A 23,683-nucleotide genomic window follows, 5' to 3' on the forward strand; every position below is an offset into this window, starting at 1 on the left:
ATTTATTTTGCTTTAAGATGACAAAACTCTATTTCAACCCTTATTGACATTTATACAGTATACCCTCTAAGACATGCTGGGTTATTTTTAACCCAGCGTGGGGTCAAAAAGGGACAAACTCAATCCATAAGAGCTTGGTTTATCCCTTTTTGATCCAAAACTGGGTTCAAAATAATCGAAACATTTTTAGAGTGTATATAAATAATATATAGAATATGCATACAACAGGAAAAAACTAAATACATTTATTATTTCTTCTTTTTTTAAATTATTACAAAATAATTATTTAATTATTATAAAATATATTATATAGTATTATATATAAGTATATATTATAACCTAATAATATTAATTTAGAAGGCACATGTAAAGTATGAATCGACATGTTCAATGTAATGTAATGTAACAATAATTGTAATGTTCTCACACAATGAAAGAAAAAATAACATTTTGGGTCAGGAACATCTTCAGAGTCATTGTGCAAGTCTACAAAATTTTATTAAGGAACATTGGAACATTGCAATGCAAACATTACAGTAATTTTAATGGAAATCATATAAAAGGCAATCTTGCAAGATTTTACTTAGTTTTACACTTTTCTGTAATTACGAGATCTTTGGGTAACAAGGAACTCCTGAAGATAGCAGGAGTACCCAAAGTTACTAAAACAAATACAAGCATTTTAATTACCCATGTGTAGGATATCAAAGAAATCAATTAAATCAAGTCAAAAGATTTTAAATCATAAAGTAAAAAAGTCAATTAAATCATCTCAATGTACAGTAAATGCAATGAAATGGAAAAACTAGTACTAACAAATTCATCATTAATAAAATGAGGTAAAATTTTATGAGGTGTACGGTTACACAAAATCATAAAGAAAGTAAATCTGATATAAATCAAGTGTTTGTGTCAATGAGGTGGTGCAAATGTCCTTTGGTAACTGTAGGATTGAAGACTGAGGTAGATAACATGAGAGGATTAACATGCATGTGCAAATACTGTAATAAAGTGTCCTTCAGAATTCTTTGTGGCCCAGTGGATCACCATCAGAATATTGTGATGATAAAATCATCTCAATGCTTCCTGTAACCTAGTTTCTAATTACATTTTGTTTTTGTCTTTGGTGATATATTAATATATCCATCATAAATGTGCGGCTTCTTTAACGCAATTTCATGCAGTGACTTACAGTTGCCTCCTATGTTTTCATAAATAACCCTTCTGTATGAATTCATGGAAGTGTCACAATACAATAAACTCCCCCATATTTCACAAGCAGCAAGAAATAAAACACAGAACATTTGCCTGTAAAAGCTGGGGAGAAGAAATAACCCTTCCTATACAATTTTATCTCTGCCATGAAACAAATTTGCTCGCTTTTATGTAGAGCTTCAAGAAAAAAAAGATCAAGTAAACAATACAACTATCACACCTGATATTGCATCTCTCAAGAAATAAAGTAATTTACTTAATATTTTCATTAGCAAGAAATGAATGTGCATTAAAGAAAGTCAATCAAAGGAAATCATTTATTTACTTATTTAATAAATGACTTAAAAATCTGGGATTTCAAGATCCAGGTCTACTTCTTCTGGGATCTCTTCTGGGTTGATTGTGGCCTGCAAAGCTTTAGCTGAATTCTTGTGAGCCTCCATAAATTTCTGTAGATACTTTGAGGTGTACAACCAGTGGTGTTTCAGTACATCTTCAAGTTCAAAGGTTTTCGACTGCCTCGCGTTCATTTTACGAAAACGACGAAACAGTTTGTTCCCGGACTCGTTTCCTTCGCTGGCCCACGCTCCGATCGACCCATCTCTCTCAATGATCTCGGGAACATGGGCTAGAGTCTTATGTAGGTAGTTGGTGATTTTTCCATCGTAACGGTACTTGAATGTAGTTGAAAGGAGATCTGCGAACTGCTGCGAATTGTAGCTATATTGACAAAGTTGGTCTGGGCAGTCTCGTGAAGGATAGGTGGACCTCCACACGGGCTTCATCTGGAGGTAGAGATCCATCAGCTTCAACAGAGCCTCGCGACGTTCCTCAGAAGGAATAAGCTCGCAGACCGCCTCCGCGGCTTCACGTGTCATCAGTTTGCGGGCGAAGTTTCCGTTCATTCTCATCACAGGCTTGAGCTTTAGTTTCTTCCTCAGCTGCTTGTCCAGGGCTGAACGCCAGCGTCGGCGCTCCTCTCGACTCGGATTGCTCTGCAAGAAGACCTCGCCGATCTCATCCTGAAAGATTTTGTAGAATTCGGTTGCGTTTCCTATGTCACAGTGCAAGGCATCCAGGGTGGGCTGAGTCTCCATGAAAGGCTTGGCAGAAACACCTTTGACCCGGTCACGGAGTTCATCGGCTGATTCTGAGAAGGGATTTGTCCTCCAGATTTCGTAACGCTCAAGGTTTTCACCGTGGCAGCGTGTGATGGAATGCAGCACCATGTTCTGAGAAGCCTCGGCTCGAGTTGAATCACAGAGAGTACACACATACGTGGAACCAGAAGCCTCTAGGCCTTCCATTTCACGTACCATCTTCTCATCGTAGCCTGTGCCTCGGAAGAAAAACCTAAAGGAACGTAACAAACCGCCAACAGAGAGAATCAGCCGACTTTCCAGCATGGCTTTCCGCTCTGCCACCACTGGTCCCAAGATAGCCGTGAGGGTTTCGTGGTCTGACTCGTCCACAAACATGAGACACAGAGGTCTGCAGGAGAGCTCCGAGTTTGGCTTCTGTTCTTGGAAGATCGTGATGGCGTCCTCCTCACCTTCAGCTCGAATGGAAATGGACATGATTGTAAAGGAAAACCTTACTGCCTTTTCAGGCACCGCTGGGCCAGATCCATGCTTCTCGCTAACATCTCCCATACCGTCACACGATTCCTTTACCACCACGGTAAAACCAGAGGTGCACGTGCTGTCATCCAGGCCCCTCTCTCTCAACCCCTCCATGATGTCCTCCTCTAAGTCTTTTAAAGCAGAAACTAGTGCCACATCATAGCGGAATCTTCTTGCGATGGTGTCCGCAGGGACATCATCCACGGAGGAAGTCCAACCCGAGAGGCCATCGATGATTCCCACATCCCAGGAGGTGGAAACATTTTTCAGAGCTGGCTGCCATTCAAACTGGTGGTAGCCTGGAAGAAGCTCTTTCTCAGCATTGCGAAGGGTGTGCAGAGGCTGAAATATCTGGCGCCCGCTTGTAGCCTTGACAGTGCGGTACATCTTGTGGTATTGACTGCAGCTGAGAAAGGTATTGACCCTTATAGCTAAACACACAGCAGGATGGAGACCGAATCCTCTGCCTAGGTGGGAAACAGAAGGAAAACAGCGTGAGATGGAATCAGAAATACACAATGAATTTTTTAAACTGTGGACAACACCCAGCAAGCTGTCAGTTCCCTCTCTAGGTTAGCTAGACCCAATATAATCCAGTTATGAGGAATTCACTAGAATTTGATTACATGTTCAAAACTTGCAAGATGTAACAGTTGTTGTTATGTCGAGATTGGTCTGTTTTCCAGTGGTTTTTTGCATGCACAAGGTTTACATAAGAAGGAGCAAACAATCCTATTTGATGCTCACAATATGTCATTACCATGTACAGAACTAATCCATGCCTAGGTAAATATCATTCTAAGGCACCTTTAAATAACTAAATTGTACTATATTGATGTAATGAGGATCATCAATGACAATAATAATAAACTCTTCGTGCAAAATATGTAAAATCTCACTCTTTATTATAATTTTGGAATTAAATATTAACCATGACAGGACTCTCGAGATTCCCCAACCAAATGAGTTTTAGTAATTTCTAGAATCCTGAATCTTCCTAATTGTGGTAGATGAGTACGATGATTAATGTTTAAGTTAGATGAGAGGTGACTCAGCTGGGCTGGAGATAGTGATCTATTGGCTGCTGATGAAAACAGACACCAGCTGGGCCCGGTTCCCCTGGGGCTTGAAAACAGTATCTGTATCATTTGCAGATACAAGGCCTACTGATGTTGTTTTCATCCTAACAGGCGCTTTACAAGAATTGTTATTGTGTAAAAGAGTCTCACATGTGCACTCGCACGTTTAACAGCATGGTGAAGAATCTATTTACATTTTGACAGTCAGGCATACAGCCAAATAATGAATTCATTTTGTGTCATAGGAACATCTTGGACATGCCCAATTCGCTTTACGCATCTGTTAGTGATAAATAAAAACATAACAGTGTAAAATAACATGTTAAAGCTTAGGAAAAGTGAACAGGTGAATAAAATGATAGCAATAAGATGATAATAATTGTAGGTGTTTATATACAGTCATTTTTAATGATGTATGAAGTCAGATCCTCTGATGTTGATCTTGTGGCTAAAGTGGTAGAGCATCACAGTAGTAACACAAAAGTCATGGGTTCAAAGAATTTCTTTGAAATGTTTTACTTAAAACTTTGCTAATTTTGGTTTGATCACCCGGAGGCCATTTTTTAATTATATAAAACGTCTTTAAATGTCTTAATACTTTTTGTGGCCACTGAATTCTTACTCTTAGTGACCCTTAAGCGGAATAAATCAATATTTAATTATCTGTTCTTTCTAGTTGAATTTGTGCGACCGCTTTGACAGTCACATACTGTACTGTGTGTGATATGCTTCTTGGCATTACCTTGCATAGTGGCTTCCAGCTCATCTGCCTGTTTATGTTCATTCCCAGCTCTCAGCGCCAGAAGAAAGAGCGTCAAACAGACCGACTTCACATCTCCACCTTCTTCCTTATCGGCGAATATCTTCACATGGTTCTTCAAGTCCCTCAGTCGGTGCTTTTGGGCTCGACGGGTCAGCGACAGCAGGTGTTGCCGAGGACGCCCGCCCTTGTTGACCGGCAGGTAACTGTCTAAGTTCTTCTCCGAAGGCGTTTGCTCTTCTTGGGACTCTTTGGCATGGTAGTGGTTGAGGCAGTGTTCTCTAAAGGAGTCCAATCTGACCCATTCCTCACACCCCTCGCTGGGGCATAGAAGAGGTAGAGAGTTGAGGGTGGTGAGGAAGAACTTTGCCGGTCTGGTCAAGTGAGATGGGTTCAGGTGCTGGTTGCAGGTGGGACAGTTCGGACCCAAAGCATGACTGTACTTTACAATGCAGAGACGGCAGAACAGGTGTTGACACGGTGACTGGACTGGGTCAGAAAGCAAGTGATCACACACTTGGCAGGTGAAAGCACACATCAGGTCCACTGGGAGTTCTTGAGGTACAAGCTTAGTGCTCAAATGATCTTTCTGACAGTGTGTGATGCTTTTTACCCACTGTCCTCTCTGAAATGATGGTTTAAGCCATTCCTTCCCTCCCGTTGTCCCGAGATTCTCCGGCGCATGCCTCCACAATTTATTGACACCTGAAGAAGTTGGGGAGTCACGTTTGATTCTCTTTGAAAGGCCGTGTGAACCTTTTAGCAGCTTGACTCGCTTCCTTCCCATCCGCCTGAACGAGGTCTTCCTGGGGAAGCAGATGTTGCAATGGGAGGTGTGGGGTTCCCAGTTCGGGATCGTGGTCCTGGTGAAGGTACAGAAACCTCCACCCCTCATGGCAGCAGACCAACAGCGGTGACAGAACAGGGAAGGATGAACCGTCTCCATGTCGGTTGTAACGTCCACCTTGAAAACCTTCGAGATGACCTCCGGCCAGGTGGCAAATTTGCAGCCCATCCTGCGCAAAGCACATCTGCTGGATTCTTCCAAGTCTCCTTGAATCTCGTGCGCTGGACCTTTAGCCTTACGTATTGCCAGGCCACACAGGCGACACAGACTTCTGCAAAGGGCAAAAGTAAAAGCTAAGCAACTTAAATATGACAAACAAGGACACATGTCCAAACTCTTCAGATGAATAATAGCTTGCAACATTAAAACCCCAGGGGTTGAATCAATAATCTCAGTTACAGTTGTTTCTCCTAGACAGAAGCAAATGGAAACTTAAGTCTTGAGTCTCAAATATTTCTCTTGAAAAAAAGACCCAGAAATCCCACATGGTTTCAGAAAAGATCTCAATAATGTCACAAACTGAGCCAAGTCTACAATCCGAAATCAATATTGTTGAAGATTTCAATGTGAAAACTATTAAAACCAGATACACACATTTGTTTTATACTTTTATATAATCTTTATGTATTTCCATAATTGTATCGCTGGTATCTATTTCTTCATGCAATTTTAGGAGAAACATCTTAGACAAAGTGGATGCATTTCATTCGATCTCCTAAGCTTTTTTCTCTCAGTTTTAATGAAGATTACATTTTGATTTTAAAAGTGTGTTTTTTCAGACTTATTACAGTTAATGACATTAAGATCTCTTCTAAAACTTTATGGCAGACACATTGAAATTACTATGGTCTTTATTTTCTCAGGAGAAAAACTGAATCTTAAGCTAAAGTTTCTTTCTAATCTTTATTTCACTACTGCTGTCCAGAGGAACAGATTTGTCTTTACTGCGTTGTTCACTCACTTCAGTAGATTCATATGATTATCAATCTCCTGCAGTTTAAGGTCCACTCTCCCCCGAGCTCCTTCCACGTTCTCCTTACTCTTGCCTCCAAAGCAAAGCTTCATTACACTGCCCGGTGAGCCCACCATCTCTACCTCAGCCAGGTTCTCCTTCTCCACCTGTGCTTCATTCGGGAGCGGGGCTTTCTCCATGGACTTGACCCGAAAGAGCTTAAATTTCCATTCGGAGAACTTCGGATGAGAGAGCTCGTCTGGCATTGAAGCTCTGGGAGCGTCCTCAGAACTCCACCTCTCTTTTTCCATGGCGTCGGTTTAGTCTGTGCTGCTTTCAGAACAAAATAAGAAAGCGAGAAGCAATGAGATTAATTTATGAATCACAAGACTACCGCTGGGGAATATAGGTGTTAAAGAAAAAGCTCTCAAATCCACAAAAGAAGTGCAAAACAACTTTATTTCCAAAGCCACCACACAATCAGAGAGATTTACACAAGTGTACATGAGCGGTTTGTTGAAAGCATTGTGAAATCCCAGCCCAAACGGAAGAGCTTTGGTGTGACCCAGAGTACAGCATTATACCGTAAGTGGCATTTAGCGCCTCTGTAAAATGCATGAGACGAGCGTTCGGGAATCGATCCACGGCTGAAAACTTAATTTCTCTTCTACCCAACGCCCCCGCTCAGGGACTGGCCATGTCCTTTTTCCAATCCCTCATCTTTAGTTTTCATTTCATTTTTTTCCAGCTCTCCCTTCTCAGGTACCTTGAGTTTGCTAAATGGACACCTCTAGAGCTGTCAATCAGTTATAATAGTCATCTCTGTTCTAAAATGGAAGGTTTGAGTCCGAAGAACAGCTTGTTGGCATTTAACAGAGAAGGAGAAAATCTGTAGCCTGCATTTTTTAAATCAGCTGGTGTGTTCTTGAAGTACTGAAAGTATTGCTAAAAGCCAGAATACTGTACAAATATTTTTATGCCATTACCATATCACAGTTTAAGGTAATCTTTCAATGTCCCACATTGTCCCAAACAAACTTACTACTTATCCCACATTTGGTTTATTTAGTGGGGGTCATCCTATAGTTGGTCTAGCAGCTGCTGTCAAACCCTCACAGTCTCAAAACAACCTATCCGATAAGAACGTAAAGTCCCCGATCTGATCAATAAATGTACAAGCGCTTACCATAACACTCCCATAGCGAGCGCATGCTGGCCTGTTCTTTCTGTATATCATTGCACCCTGGGTCTTTCCAGCTTTCATGTCTGAAGTGAACTATTGAGACACACAAACAGCTGAGAGCAGTCAGTCTGGCAGTCAGCTGGGTTTGTCCTACCTTGTTGTTGAAGCTCAGCTGGCAAATTCTCCCCTGAGGCTTTTCTGCATGGGGGCGCAGGGGAAGCCTGGTGTGTGTTTTTTCGCCGTGCTGCTGTCTGTCATCAAGTCTTTGGATCTCAGACGCTTGGAGCTCCAATAAAAGACTGTGTCTCTCCATGGGAAGACGGTCCTATTTATACCTCTCTGTGAGGCCTTCAACTGCCACATTTTAGCACCTGAGAGTCAGGGAGGATTTTGGGAGGGGGGTTAACCACATACAAACACATACACACTCATGCATCAATATTATACAACATATGAGAGGTTTCTTCTATCTTCCAGAAGACAAATCATCCTCAGATCAGAATCTGAGGGGATAAATGTTTATCTTACATAATTACAACCTAAATAAGATTTTTTTAAGATAAAAACTTAAAAAAGGCTTGGAACAAATATTGAAGTACAGATTTTTGTCCGCCTTTAATTTAAAGTATAATCAAATTTAAGATGACGCCATCCTTTTTATTGGTATTTGACTTACTGTTAATCTAATTTTTGCATTGCAACATTTGCAATCTGAGAAAACATTTTTGATCTTCATGTTTATTTCACTGCTATCCATATAATATGAGTAGCCTATGTGACAAAACTAAAATCTCGAATCTGGAAATAATGTTTAATTGGCTCCACTAGTAATTTCAATTTACTATTTTAGATCTTGACTTGTGATGAATTGGTGTAGCTTATAACACAATTGTTTCAACATTTCTTACAAAAACTGAGGTAAAGTATTTAAAAAGGATCTTATTTCTAAATATTAACTTGCCCATATATTGTGAAAGCTGTATTGTTGCTATTTAACCTCTTCAACACTGCAGTCCCACCGATGGGACCAAATCACATTTATTTAAATATATATATTTCATATTTCATATAGTTGTGGAGCACAAAACTAGACATGCATACCTTAGCAAGGCTGCCTTCTTACCAGTCCTATTAATTTTGCATTTATATTACATAAAACAACATAAGGTCTGACTTCCTCTTCAAATTACTTAATTAAAGATAATAAAAATATGACTTTTTATTTGTGTTTATTATGAGATTATTTACAAATACAATACAAATACATATGAATTATTTCACCCCTGTCACGACACGGTACACGGGGAAGACAGGAAAACCCAAACGCAGACTTAAATAAAGAATAATTTAATATAAAAACCAAAACACCCACGAGGGGGTAAAACAGTACAATGATAAACACAAGAACTAAACTGATTAACATAAACACTGGAAACACTAACTACATAAACTACATAAGACTAGGAACAGGAATAAAGACTAGGAACAGGAATAACACTGGGAACTTTGGCAAGGAACATAGAATAATACCAACGCACGGAGGACAGGACAGAAGGACATTAAATAGGGATTTCTAAACAACAAACACCTGAAGCTAATCAAACATAAGGGAGCGGGAAACAATTCACGAACCCTGAGAGAAACGTGTACCGCGGAAGGGCATGTCACACAACTCTCTCAGGGCAGACACGTACTGTCACAACCTAATCCCTCAAACTCGGATGAGACAAGAAATAGAGAGACCAGGTCGTGACAACCCCTGTTTTAAAATGTAAAGTGTTTTCTGGATCAATTTAATCCTGGAAAACCCACAGGTCAAATTTAGCCAATGTTAATTGGTTAAGCATGTGAGTAGGGGACTCTTTTAAATTCAGGCTCGCCGAAGTCTCAGTCCCTCCAGAAAAATGCGATTATGTGATCGCACGATTCAATGCATAATCAGCCAAAGTCCGCATATTTATGCGGTGGCTGCATTTTTTAAATACGCCACACTTTCGCTGAATAAAGTGCAGATTTCTGCTCGCAAAATATGCGGGCTTGCATGATTTCATAATCCCCGCATTTTTTATAGCAAAAAGTCCTATATATCTTAGCAGAAAGTGGAAAATTTTTGCATTTACTTTACACATGCGCAGCCATGTCCACTGTTGCTTTGGAAATGTTAGGAAGTGATGTAATTACGCGACATAAACATCAATGAAAAGCTTCAGTTTTTGCAAGTTCCTGCACTTTTGGCAAGTTCCCGCAATTTCAATCCATAAAATTGCATAAATATCCCGCATATTCCATTGCATTTTTTAAAAAAAAACGTTTAACAATTTAATTTAACAAATTTAAATTATGCTGCAAAGCAGGAGAGGTTAAACTAAAGAAAAAATCGATATGTTATATATTCTATATATTTGATTATAGAAATATATTCCTCCTCTTTATTTACACTTTAATCTCTACATTCAGAGAAAAACTAAACACTGCTATAAATTAAATGTACATTTATATACATTTAATTGTGTAAGAAAGAGGTATGTGTAACTAAGTGGTGCCGGTTTATGTTTTGGAAACATTCATATCTGAAAAAAAAATCACATGTATAGACAATATAAACTATAAATTTTGTAACTCAGCAGGTTTTGAACAGAAATGCTGTGTGTTTTAGACCTAGACAGCACACACACACACAGCACACACACACATAAAGCAAACTAAACTGTTCATATGACACAGATACGCATTCTCTATCATAACCATGTCAATACAAAGCATATATACAAACTAAGTATCCCCCTGCTGTTTTCTTTGCAATCTCTGAAACCCATCTTCAGCAGGTGGTCCAAACCAACATGTTGCAGCTCTGCTATTTAATATCCTGTTTAAAAAAACATCAGCCAGTGGAACATCAGATCAGATCCATTAAAAACACTAAAAACAATCCTCTATAAACTCTGAATTCTGAAGTATTTGGACAGTTTCACATTTGTAATAAAAAAATGGCTATTTTGAACAAATTAGACTTTTAGTAAATTCTGAGGGCATTTCTTTGTAACACTTTAATGAACGTTCGTGTTAAATGTCCCACTGAGAACTGTTTTTACCATCAGCATGAATTATAGGGATTGATTTGTTGATACGTAAATTAAGGGCAAATTTGCTTAACAATCGCTGTGCTGTAATCGGTCTTGCGTATTTGTACGGACCCTTTCTTAGCTGGACTTCTCAATGCAGGGCAGGATCAGTCAGACTATTCATTAAACACACAGCGAGAGGAAGTTTCATAGGCAGAAAATGATCAGAAGGCCATTGTTTCTGCAAAGAAACAACCAAATACATCACTGACTGTAATACAGCACTAGTGAACATTAAATAAGTTTACAGATGAGGGGAGAAAGGGAAAAAAGAGAGCAAAAGAGAGAGAGAGAGAGAGAGAGAGAGAGAGAGAGAGAGAGAGAGAGAGAGAGAGAGAGAGAGAGAGAGAGAGAGAAAGAGAGAGAGAGAGAATAAATATATTGTGTGATAATGGGAAGGAAAGTGATTTTAATGCAAAAGGCAGTTTGCTCTCGGCCAAGTCATAATAGCCAAGTCTATAAACTGATGAAAATGAAAAGGTCACACAAAATACCAGTTTTTACAAGTATTCTTCCCTTTCTTTCTTCCTTTCTTTCTTTCTTTCTTTCTTTCTTTTTTGATAAGACTCTTCGGCTATGTTTACATTAATGCGTTTATCCTTTAAAACGCGTTACTTTTGCTACGTTTACGCCTTTCATCTACACTACATCACCGTTTTCGACCCTCATAAACGGATTCGTTCGCAAACGCTGAAGACCCCGTTTTAGTTTGAGAACTCAGACGTTGCTCTGAGTGTAAATGAACATAGACGGAGTCTTATGTAAACGAACAGCTGATGTTAACGTGACAGCGCATCATTTTCAAAGTAAAAATTATTTTATTCATGTAAATGTTGGTTTGTTACGGAGGTTTTGCCAAAAATAGTAAACATCTACCAACCAGCTATTATAAACGCTATATCGGATAGTTTTAACATGTATCCTTATAGATAATGTCTGTTTTATATGAATGTTTGAGTATTGTTGGGTTTAATGTGTTTATGTTTTGTTTAAATGTAGTTAGCTTATGAAAGATAGACTGTAATTTTAAATGCCATATAGGCGTTGCAAAGGCCAATATGAAGGGAGAATTGTAATGGGTCAGACATTATTTTCCAGTTTAATGTAAGTTTTGTTTGCTACTTTAAAATGAATTTCGTTTCAGATAATTTGTCTCTTAATTTTAATCGATGTTTTGTTGATAAGTTTTGTGAATATAAATTAATAAAAACAATAAACTCAACGTCATTAATATAATGCTCGTTTAGGCGCTTGGCTTTTAGCTATTTGTGTGTTGCTAGCGGAGGACGTGCACGGACCTCGCACACTTTTAAAAATTAATGCAATAAGCATTTCTGCCCAGGTAGCCAGTGCATTCGGGCCAGATCCGGCTGAGTGTCGGCGCACACGGCTGTGTTCTGGCTGCGGCTTACCAGCATTAAGCCAGCACTGGCCCAGCAAAAGTTGCCAGATTCGGCTAGGCTGTGGATATGCGGATTTGGTCCGATTTTGGCTGACAAATGGCATATTTTCCACATATTGGCTTTCACATTTCACGTTTGTTTTAATAAAAATATATTAATTTAACAATTGATATGCATATAATTGTTTCTATTTAATGTTTTGATAATTGTTTTTTTAGTTTTCCTGATTAATGGTAGCCTATGTCAATAAGTGAAAAGTAGTGTGAGGAAAAGTTAAGCTTAGAAATTTTTCCCTAATAAAATAAGGGAAGGGGAGAAGCATATTTTAATGTTAAGAATAGGTTTGTAGAGGCATAAAGTGCCTTTAGCCTATTGAATGTTAGTATCTGGGCTATTAAGTTTCTACTGAAATATTTTCTATGTATGTAATATTTCAACAAACATATATTGTATTAATTAATGGTCAAATACTAAATTGAAATTTTATAAAAATATAAAAAAAAAATTAATAAGCTGTAAAGCTTGTCAATTTGTTTACTTTATTACAACTACAATTTTTCAGCCCTTTTCCAGAATTTGAACTAATTTGATCATAAAGATTATAAAACCATTTCTATTTATAATTTATCGATTACAATTTTTAGACAATTAAAGCTGGTTAAAGGAACTTTTATTTTGGAAAAAGAACTGCTGCTGTTTCAAGACATGCGCACTAGCTGCGACATCTAGTGACGACATTTACCGGGCTTTAACGGTTGTTGCTGCATGAAGTCTGCTGCAATTTCTCTGAGGTAAGACTTTTTGGAAGTTATTTAACATAATTTTAATTCATAAAATATTTATACTCTGCACATATTAGATATATGTAAACTTCATTTAAAAGAAGGACAAACTGGTGTGACTGATATAGTATACGTAATTTTTTAAATGACCACAATCCCGCTTCAACAAATATGTAAATTAGCATTTGAATTTATTATTAAAATACTGAAGTCTTTCTAGATAAATTTGAGTAGAAAATCGATTTTTATAATTTATCTGACAAGGAGAATTCGGACATAAGAAATGAACTCTGCTCAGTTTAATGAACTTATTTAAACAGTAATATTTCGTTTAGCAAAACAAACAAATAATATTTCGCAACTCATAAAACTGGTCTGAGGATTTGCCTCAGCAGTCTATGCAGCAGGCGGGAGTAACTGAGGGATCGTGAAGCTATTCTGCTAAACACTCATAGCCACCTCAGCCAGTTCCGCTATTATACAGCTGACTGAGGTAATTTTTTTTACCAAGGGTCGGGATAACTTTGTCTGGTACAGAAAACGTTTAAATTTCACAGAATAGAGAGCATTGCAGCTACAGGACACAGCTGGTAGTTAAACTTCTTTACTTAAAGTGCACCTGCAGTAAAAATATTTCCACCTCACTGTTGCACAGCATTATAACCGATTTCATCTATTGAAAGATACTTTGTAGAAAATGAGTGAACCTTAATTATGTAATTATTACTCAACATTTTGTATCTATGATCTGTCTGTCTGTTATACAACTTAACAACTTATTGTGATTGTTTTTGTCACATTTAGATTTCTCAAGATCATCAGTTTGGACAGAATTCATTTGAAGAATTAATGTAAGTAAAAGTACAATATTGGACGGGGCATGGATATTTCTTGGGAATCAGTTTTGTTGCATTGTTAATGTCAGGACTGTCTGAGGGGTCAATTGGGGCCTGAAGTATGATAGGGATTTGTTTAGGGCTACAAATATATATTACAAATAACAAGTCTTTAAAAAGTCTTTACATTAAGTAGTCTAAACTAAACTTTGATATGTAAACGTTGTTATGTAAACTATAATAACAAGATATTTTATTAGATCACAATTCCAGTTTATGGATTTGGCATTTGCAGTCATTTTGAAATATAAATATAATGGTAGAGAAAACACAATTATCTGTGGATGTGTGTGATTAAGAGTAAGGAAAACTTACTTTTTTATATCATTGAAAATCTCAAAACAACCCTTAAAAACCAAATTGAGTTCTCTTTTGCTGCATCTTGCAAATATTACAATTTTAAATAGGCAAGGCTTAAAAAGGTATAAAAATAATAATGAACTTTCTCGATAATACAACACTGGCACAATTGGGCATGTAACCGTTTTTTTTTTACCTTAGTGGTGTGCCCTTATTCTAGTACTTATGTTTCTAGTAGCTATGTTTACATGCAACCAATTAATCAGTTTGTAATCGTATTGATGGCTCAATCGTATTAAAAAGTCGTCATGTAAAAACCTTAATCAATACGATTGAGGTAGATTGGATGCAAATTTGAATCGTATTGAAAGGGGTGGTGTAGTCCAATCTGTGATCCGATCAGCAGGAGAAAAGTATGCATGTAAATGCGTGAATTGAAGTATTTTGTCGGATGCAAAAATACATTGTGCATGTGCACAGAAAATTTGTGCTCAAGTTCACGTCGTATATTTACCTCTTATTTGCTTTGGTTTGGCTTTGGGGTGGCATTGCCAAGTCCTCTCTTTTTTTCGTTCAGATTTGGGCTACTGTTTAAACTGTCTTTGCGAGTTGTTTTTTCTGCGGGTCAGATATGAAAGGATTTTGTTCATTAGTTATTGGTATTTGGGCTGTGATAAGTCATTGGGATGCTTTTGGGCTAATTTTGAATGTCCATGGGGATGGTTTTGATATGTGAAGCTGCCAACCCTGGCTGTGCGCTTGCACAGATGTTCGGTTTATATAAAATGTACATGAAAACAAACATTTTGAGGTGCAAACATTTAAACATGTTTAGGGTGCATGTAAACTGTATTGTTGTAACCTTTCATCGGATTAAATTCAGTCGGATTGACAAAATTTTGTGCATGTAAACATGGCCCTTGTGATGACAGTTTGTTCGAGGATAAGAAAACTGCCATCTAGGGTTTCAGAACGAAGCAAGAGCCATCAATATTATATATGTATTGTATGTTTATGTATATATACATTAGCAAGTAAATGTAATGGTTTTCTGAATAAATATACATAAATAACATAATGTGTCTAAAAATTATTACACAAGAAATTCAGATCTTTCATGTGTTTTTCAGAGCACTAGCAGGTTCCAATAAAGGCTGGAACAGAACAGACAGAAAAGGTACAGTATACTTTCTTTCCATGTCCGCCTTGCCCACGCACACATCCGTACCGCTTTAAAAAGTATATATTATTTACAGGACATTCACAAATTTAAAAAAAATGAAGAAAAGTAGCAGCTCCACCACTGCATCGAATATACTGTTCTGTATGAGTGTGCAACTCAGCGTTCCCACAACGCGCACGCTTGACATTTGTTCCTCAGACATGAGGGCTCGCAAAGCACGCACACAGCACGCAGTCAACACATGCGTGATCACTAAACTAAGTTTTCTTTCTTGTTTAAGTGAACATAAACAGCTAGATGTGTCAGTATCAGTATATTAAAGCAGTGCAGTCTTAAAGCTGTTCTGGGTCTTAAAGTGACAGTAGCCTACTGCTTTCTGTGTCAGAAATGTGCTTTCCACCCAAAAATGAAAATCACTCAGTTTTCTTAACTGAACAACTTTTGCAGCTGCACATTTAATTCATACAGTGAGGACTGTGCAGTGTTTTGTGTGTATTTATTGCTAATGTTAAATCATAGATTCTAATAACTAATATTTTTACATTTAATACAGATGCCTGAAAAGTAAAACAAGATGAGTATAGTGTTATGATAAAAAAAACAAAAGATTTGGTTGTTTGTCAGTAGCATTGTTGTAGTGACAGCCAAAATACATCGGCCTAGGGCTGGGCAATATGGCAAAAATCTATATTGAACGATAATGATATATATTTCGATGTAAGTTGTTAATGCTTCCAGCTTTAAAACAGTATGCCAACAATGACTGAAGCCACAAAAATAAGAGGGTTCATTATATTTTAATCTGCGCCTCGTCAGTTTTTTAGCTAGCCAAACCACTTCCATATAAAGGAATTCGTGCTACCTTTTTGTCCACAATTTATCATCTTTGGATATTCGTTGCCACTTCCACTCATTTTTGTTTAGTTTTTTTGCTGTTGTGTCGAGTTTGCAAAGTAGGAAATGGACTTTGTACTACTCATGTGTATTACATATAGGCCAATGTATTTTGGCTGTCACTACAACAATGCTACTGAAAAGCAACCAAATTTTTAATATTTCCTCTTAATCATAATACTATACTCATCTTGTTTTACTTTTCAGGCATCTGTATTAAATGTAAATATATTAGTTATGAAATTGTCTGTCAACATGATTTTAACATGAACCTTAGCAATAAATACAAATAAAACACTGCACAGTCCTCACTGTATGGATTAAATGTGCAGCTGTGAAATGTATTCAGTTAATAGTAGTGAGGGGTTTTCATTTTCTTTGTATAATGAACATTGAACACTCAAGACAGCTTTGAACACCCAAGACAGCTTTAAGACGGCACTGCTTCAATATACTGATAAACATACAGCTGTTTATGTTCACTTAAACAAGAAAGAAAACTTAGTGAGCCCTCGTGTCTGAGAACCATATACGAGCTATACATGCTGGTAAACAGGCACGTCACCTTGTGGAAACGCACAGTCGCACACTCATACAGTACAGTATATTCACTGCAGTGGTGGATCTGCTAATTTTCTGTTATGTTTTCAGTTAATAAGATGTGCTTTTTGATTACTGAAATTTAATTTAACCAGAATCCAGAATAAAACGAAAAACACGGAATTTGAGAAATTTAACTGAATCTGGGGAAAAAAACAATAGGGCCATAGCTGTGCTAAAACCTGACTCCAATTGGCTTTTTTGAGGTCATTCAATTAAGGGTTCACATTTTTTTCACAAGCACTAAGATGTTTTTTGGTAGTTCTCAATAAAGACATGAAAGATCTGAATGTTTTTGTGTAATTATTTTTAGACACATTGGGGCGGTTTCCCGGACAGGGATTAGACTAGTCCTAGACTTAAACAGTTTTAAGAGCTCTCCAAACTGAAAACAACTTGCACTTACATATCTTAAAATACATCAGTGCCCTTTGTTTTACCTCAAAATGCACACAGGTAATGTTTTTAGTAAGGCATGTTTGTTAAAACTAATTATATTTCCTAATTAAACTAAGGCCTAGTTCTGGATTAAGCTAATCCTGGTCCGGGAAACCGCCCCATTATGTTTATCAATGCCCTTGACTTAGATAAAGTTTAGATCGCATTTTATGACAAATTTGTTCAGAAAACTGTGAAATTCACATACTTTTTCTTGCCACTGTATATAAAGCCATTACAATGTTAATCTATGAAGCTATAAGTCTTCCACCCTAAAGTACCTGTCATTGTTTTTGAAGCAGAATAGCTTGTAGGTAACATTTAACCCTGGAGAACCCACGGGTCAAATGTGGCCAGTGTTAATTGATTCTAAGAGAAGGGTTCTTGGGTTCTCCAGGGTTAAACTAACATGCTTGCATTTACCTAATTAAATAATTTTGTTTCTTTTCAAGAATCTGTCAGAAGAAATTCAACTACTGTTCGTGCACCAGATGGTAAAGTAGAAAAGTTCGTAAAAACTTCTACAGCTTGCATCTGAAAAAGATGCAAAAAGAATAAGAGAGCGGGCCTGAAAACAAGCAAATTTAAGGTATTTCAATTGTTGTTAAAGGGATAGTTCAATAGATATTCTTTCATCATTTACTCATCCTCATGTTGTTCTAAATCTGCATGATTTTTTCTGATGAACACAAATTAAGATGTTTTGCGTAATGATGGTAAAAACACAGCACATTGTAACCATTGACTTCCATAGTAGGAAAAAGTATTTTGAAAGTATTGTGATATATGATGAAGAAAATATTTTGATAAATGATGGTTAGCACACAGGTGACGATACCCATTAAATTCCATCATATTTTTTTATTCCTTCTATGGAAGTCAATGGTTACAATCTGCTGTGTGTTTACCATCATTACTCTAAATATCTTCTTTTGTGTTCATCAGAAAAAATTCATACAGGTTTAAAGGTAGGGTAACACATTTTGAAAAATGCTAACGGTAGCCGCCTAGTAATGAAATCACGATCCCACCCTTAAGTCAAATCGCCATCCAAAGTCACGCCTCTTTCATGAACATGCACAGATCAGACGGTCACATTTCATGTCTCATTCACCAGTGAGAAAACTTTGCAGTACAAAGTGAATAACACTTCCAAAATAACCAACATAAACAACTGGTTTACATCAGAATTAGTTTAAGCACACGTTCGATTGTGTAGACGTAGTAACTATATCGTTATGCTAATCCGTAAACAAACACAAATTTCATAAGCAACACAACGTTTCATCAAAGTAGAATATCTGAATCCATCTCAATACAAACATATCGCGTACCTACCTTACCAAAATAAACAACGACCCTTTCAGACCCTTTGCCTCCTGCAGCTGTTTGCATCTCGTGCTAAAGCAGTAAAGTTACAGATGTTAATTTGGGTTTTTGCTCTTGCTGATCCAGGCAGTTTTTGCTGTTGTTGTTATAAAAGATGCCTTTCGTTTTGTGGCTCCTGTACAGGTTGTCAATTCAGCAGAAAAGTTTGCTTTTCTTGCTGTTTACAGACAGGAGGTGAGCGCACGTGAACACGCATCTTAATACCAAGTGTAAACAGCCTCTTAACCAGCATAACTAAAAATCTTTCAGGATCAAATCTGTTACCCTACCTTTAAAACAACATGAGGATGAGTAAATGATGACAGAATTTTTATTTTAGGGTGAACTATTCCTTTAACATTTACCCAATTTAACATTAATGCCTTCAGTCTATCTGATGAAGTAACCATGAGTCATTTTCTGTTCCCCCTCTTATCTCTTTTCTCTCAGTCTTTCCTTCTTTTAGGGTACACTTGAGGAGTGTCCAGATGTTTATTAATGTTTTATTAATGTAATGTTATGTTTCAAATAAACATGTAAACAAACTGTATATTTTTCTTTCTTTTTTAAACACCTAAAGTAAAGTGTGACACTTAACACATTAAAAGCATCACAAACATTGAGGATAGAACTTCTTATGTGCAGTTTAACTTTTTTTAACTAAATATAATAAAAGTTTTTTAAGAAGGGATAAGTACATGCCATCTTAAGGGCTAAGGTTATAAAGTATTGTTTTGTGGAAAAAACACTTAAAAAAAAATTTGGGGCTAGTTTCGTCTGAGTGTACAGTTTAACCTGGCATGATTCTGGCACTTTGCTGGCAGTGTCGGCTGACTTTAAGCACCCGGACATTGGCCAGTTTTGGCTGAGTGTACAGTTTTAGCTGGCGTGATTCTGGCACTGTGCTGGCAGTGCCGGCTCACTTTAGGCACCCGGACATGGGCCAGTGTACTTGGGCCGATTCTGGGGCGTCATTCATCCCAGAGTTGGCCCTTTTCTGGCAGCCGGAACTGGGCCGTGTTTTTTTTTCTGGCCTGCCGGATTTGGGCCATTATTGGGCCAAACTGTTTTGGCTACCTGGGTGGTAGGCTAAAGCAATACTTCACCTCTTACTATGTTTGATTGAAGTTTGAATTTGCTGATTTATTTTTGCTTTAAGTTCGCTATACTGTTAAGTACTGTTCACTTGAATGCTTTCTTTTTAAATCATAAAGACCTTTCTGTTTAGTTATAAAATAAAAATTAACCTATTAATCATATTAATATGTTGTAGGGGGGAGCTAGAACAGTATAAGTGTTTATGTTTTGTTTAAATTTAGTTAGCTTACGAAAGATAGACTGTAATTTTAAATGCCATAGGCGTTGTAAAGGCTAATATGAAGGGAGAATTGAAATGGGTCAGAAATTATTTTCCAGTTTAATGTAAGTTTTGTTTGCTACTTTAAAATGAATTTCGTTTCAGATAATTTGTCTCTTAATTTGAATCGATGTTTTGTTGATAAGTTTTGTGAATATAAATTAATAAAAACAATAAACTCATCGTCATTAATATATAATGCTCTTTTAGGTGTTGCGCTTTTAGCTTTTTGTGTGTTGCTAGCAGAGGACGTGCACGGACCTCGCACACTTTTAAAAATTAATGCAATAAACATTTCTGGTAGGCTAAAGCAATACTTCACCTCTTACTATGTTTGATTAAAGTTTGCATTTGCTAAAATTTATTTTTTTGCTTCAAGTTCGCTACTGTTTAGTACTGTTCACTTGAATGCTTTCTTTTTAAATCATAAAGACCTTTCTGTTTAGTTATAAAATAAAAATTAACCTATTAATCATATTAATATGTTGTAGGGGGTAGATAGAACAGTATAAGACTTTCCCAAACACATTTTCATAGGTTCAAAAATAGTGTCTGTTATAGTTGCCAGCAAAGGACCCAGGTATGAATTTTTGTCAATATCGCACACCCCTAGGCTGCGTAAACGTGCAGGTAAGCTATTATTAGAGTAAGAAGTTATTTTACACTTTTATGCGCATGCCCAGTTACATGATTGGTCATGTTTCATGCGTTTATGGTGGTGTATAGTGTGGATGAAGATTCTTTTTAAAATGCCAGTATAAACGAGGATCGTTTTCATTTTAAAATGCCGTTTTAAAACGCAAATGCTCTAATGTAAACATGGCCTTCAATGGCCTTAAAACATATTGGATGACATTCAACTGATTAATAGCATGCACAAAAAAATAAAATAAATAAATGCTGGGTTATTTTCAAATGGGTCAAAAAGGGACAAACCCAACATGCTGGGTTAAATTAACCCAGAAAATGTTATGTTTGACCAAACAATGAGTTGAAACAACCAATCATAGGTTAAATTACAACCCAACGGGCTGGGCTCGTCACTTTTTGACCCAGAGCTGGATTAAATATAACCTTATCTCGCATATCAATCAAAAATGATCTTATTATAGAAACCTGTCTTCATGTGTTTACGAAAATCAATAAACCAGCTATGCAGAAAACTGCGTTTACACCATAGACATATATGGATGTAGTCTCTGTGATATCACCTGTAGTGAAGAGCTTTTTTAAGCCTTACGGCGCATTCACGCGGGGCGTAAGCGTTAACACTTAACGGAAGGCTTGTCTGAAGCGTGGCCAACAGCCAATCACAGTGGCCGCAACCTATGCTCCAGTCTTCCATAAACGTAATTGTCTGCCTAGGTTATTTGCATAAGGCAATCTGATTGGCTGACGCTCGCGTTGTGGCTTGAAAAGTTGAGAAATGTCTGTCGCCGACGGATCCACAATTCAGTTCGACAATGCTTGACGTCACCCATTAAAAGTGAATGGCATTACGCCCCGCGTGAATCCACCGTTAAGTAGGTAGAACCTGCCATCGCTGTCTTGGCAAAACGTCACTTGCGGATAATCGAAAAGATGCTTAGCTTGACAAAAATGACAGCAGCAGCAATTCCCCTGTCACTCAACTGGCCACCACACCTTTAATTATGCAGTAATACAATAATATGATTTAAATGGATGAGTTACAAAAAAATTTACCCCGCTCACAGTTGGCATGAAGGGCAAAATTTGCTATAAACACCAAAATCAACTAACCAGGTTGTAAACATATTATTTTCTGATGTAAAGTTGGGCATTTTAACGTGGTGGTCTATGGGGATTGACTCCGTTTTGGAGCCAGCCTCTAGTGGCCAGTCGATTAATTGCAGTTTAAGTCACTTCTGTGTTGGCTTCACAATAAAACCGGAAGGTTGTCCTTCGGTTTACACAGGATTTGGAGAGTTGTCATGTTTCTTGCCGGCAGTGATGTCACCGCCTATAGTCCTCCTAGACCAGGGGTGCCCAACCCTGTTCCTGGAGGGCTACCGTCCTGCAGATTTAAGCTCCAATCCCAATCAAACACAGCTGAAGCGGCTAATCAAGGTGTTCAGGGTTGCTTGATAATTACAGACAGGTGTGTTGGAGCTTGGTTGGAACTGAAGGCTCCAGGATGGTAGCCCTCCAGGAACAGGGTTGGGAACCCTGTCCTAGACATTCAAAAAGTCTGTCAAAGCTAAACTGTTGTATGTCTATTCATGTCTGCAGAACCTGTAAATGTAACGCATATTTTTGCAGCTTTTCCATCAAGTCGAGAGCAGACTTTAATGCGTTACTTTATTACAACCCCAAAACAGAAAAGGTTGGGACACTGTAGAAATTGTGAGTAAAAAAGGAATGGAATAATTTACAAATCTCATAAACTTATATTTTATTCACAGTAGAATATAGATAACATATCAAATGTTGAAAGTAAGATATTTTGAAATGTCATGCCAAATATTGGCTCATTTTGGATTTCATGAGAGCTACACATTCCAAAAAAAGTTGGGACAGGTAGCAATAAGAGGCCAGAAAAGTTAAATGTGCATAAAAGGAACAGCTGGAGGAGGACCAATGTTTAGGAATGGGAATGTTGTCCTATTCTTGTCTAATACAGACTTCTAGTTGCTCAACTGTCTTAGGTCTTCTTTGTCGCATCTTTCGCTTTATGATGCACCAAATCTTTTCTTTGGGTGAAAGATCTGGACTGCAGGCTGGCCATTTCAGTACTCAGATCCTTCTTCTATGCAGTCTTGATGTTGTAATTGATGCACTATGTGGTCTGGCATTGTCATGTTGGAAAATGCAAGGTCTTCCCTGAAAGAGACGACGTCTGAATGGGATCATATGTATCTAGAACTTGGATAAACCTTTCAGCATTGATGGTGCCTTTCCAGATGTGTAAGCTGCCCATGCCACACACGCTCATGCAACCCCAAACCATCAGAGATGCAGGCTTCTGAAAAGAGCGCTAATAACAACTTGGGTTGTCATTGTCCTCTTTAGTCCGGATGAAATGGCATCCCAGTTTTTCAAAAAGAACTACAAATTTTGATTCGTTGGACCACAGAACAGTTTTCCACTTTGCCAAAGTCCATTTTAAATGAGCCTTGCCCAGGGAAAACGCCTGTGCTTCTGGATCATGTTTGGATATGGCTTCTTTTTTGACCTCCAGAGTTTTAGCTGGCAACAGCGAATGACACGGTGGATTGTGTTCACTGACAATGTGTTCTGGAAGTATTCCAGAGCCCATGTTGTGATTTCCATTACAGTAGCATTCCTGTATGTGATGCAGTGCCATCTAAGAGCCCGAAGATCACAGGCATCCGGTATGGTTTTCCGGTCTTGACCCTTACGCACAGAGATTGTTCCAGATTCTCTGAATCTTTGAATGATATTATGCACTGTAGATGATGATAACTTCAATCTCATTGCATTTTTTCTCTGAGAAGCTCAGAAAACTATTTTTCGCTGCAGCATTGGGGGAATTCGTGATTCTCTGCCCATCTTGACTTCTGAGAGACACTGCCATTCTGAGAGGCTTTTTTATACCCAATCATGTTGCCAATTGACCTAATAAGTTGCAAATTGGTCTTTCAACTGTTCCTTGTATGTACATTAAAATTTTCTGGCCTCTTATTGCTACCCGTCCCAACTT

The 23,683-nt window shown here is 37.7% G+C and overlaps 1 protein-coding gene and 1 long non-coding RNA gene across 4 annotated transcripts; one reads left to right on the top strand and one right to left on the bottom strand.

Annotated features, from left to right (window-relative positions):
* Positions 1-746: 746 nt before the first annotated feature.
* rag1 (recombination activating 1) lies at positions 747-7,936 on the bottom strand. Of its 3 annotated transcripts, none has more exons than XM_065292344.2 (4): positions 7,813-7,936; positions 6,485-6,805; positions 4,659-5,794; positions 747-3,304 (listed from the first exon to the last, which is right to left on the bottom strand). In XM_065292344.2, exons 2-4 carry the CDS (start codon positions 6,784-6,786, stop codon positions 1,557-1,559), a joined length of 3,186 nt encoding a protein of 1,061 aa, XP_065148416.1. In that variant the 5' UTR covers positions 6,787-6,805; positions 7,813-7,936; the 3' UTR covers positions 747-1,556. The 3 variants fall into 3 exon arrangements, with proteins under 3 accessions (XP_065148416.1, XP_065148415.1, XP_073669468.1); XM_065292343.2 differs by lacking the exon at positions 7,813-7,936 and adding an exon at positions 7,662-7,772; XM_073813367.1 differs by lacking the exon at positions 7,813-7,936 and adding an exon at positions 7,662-7,698 and having other exon boundaries at positions 6,485-6,808.
* Positions 7,937-12,828: 4,892 nt separating this feature from the next.
* LOC135781196 (uncharacterized) lies at positions 12,829-19,216 on the top strand. Its single transcript, XR_010545094.1, has 5 exons — positions 12,829-12,974; positions 13,770-13,816; positions 15,292-15,338; positions 17,729-17,865; positions 19,095-19,216. It is a non-coding gene; the product is annotated as an uncharacterized lncRNA (long non-coding RNA).
* Positions 19,217-23,683: the final 4,467 nt, after the last annotated feature.

Source organism: Paramisgurnus dabryanus, chromosome 23, assembly GCF_030506205.2.
Source record: "Paramisgurnus dabryanus chromosome 23, PD_genome_1.1, whole genome shotgun sequence".
In the NCBI taxonomy this organism is placed as follows: Eukaryota; Metazoa; Chordata; class Actinopteri; order Cypriniformes; family Cobitidae; genus Paramisgurnus; species Paramisgurnus dabryanus.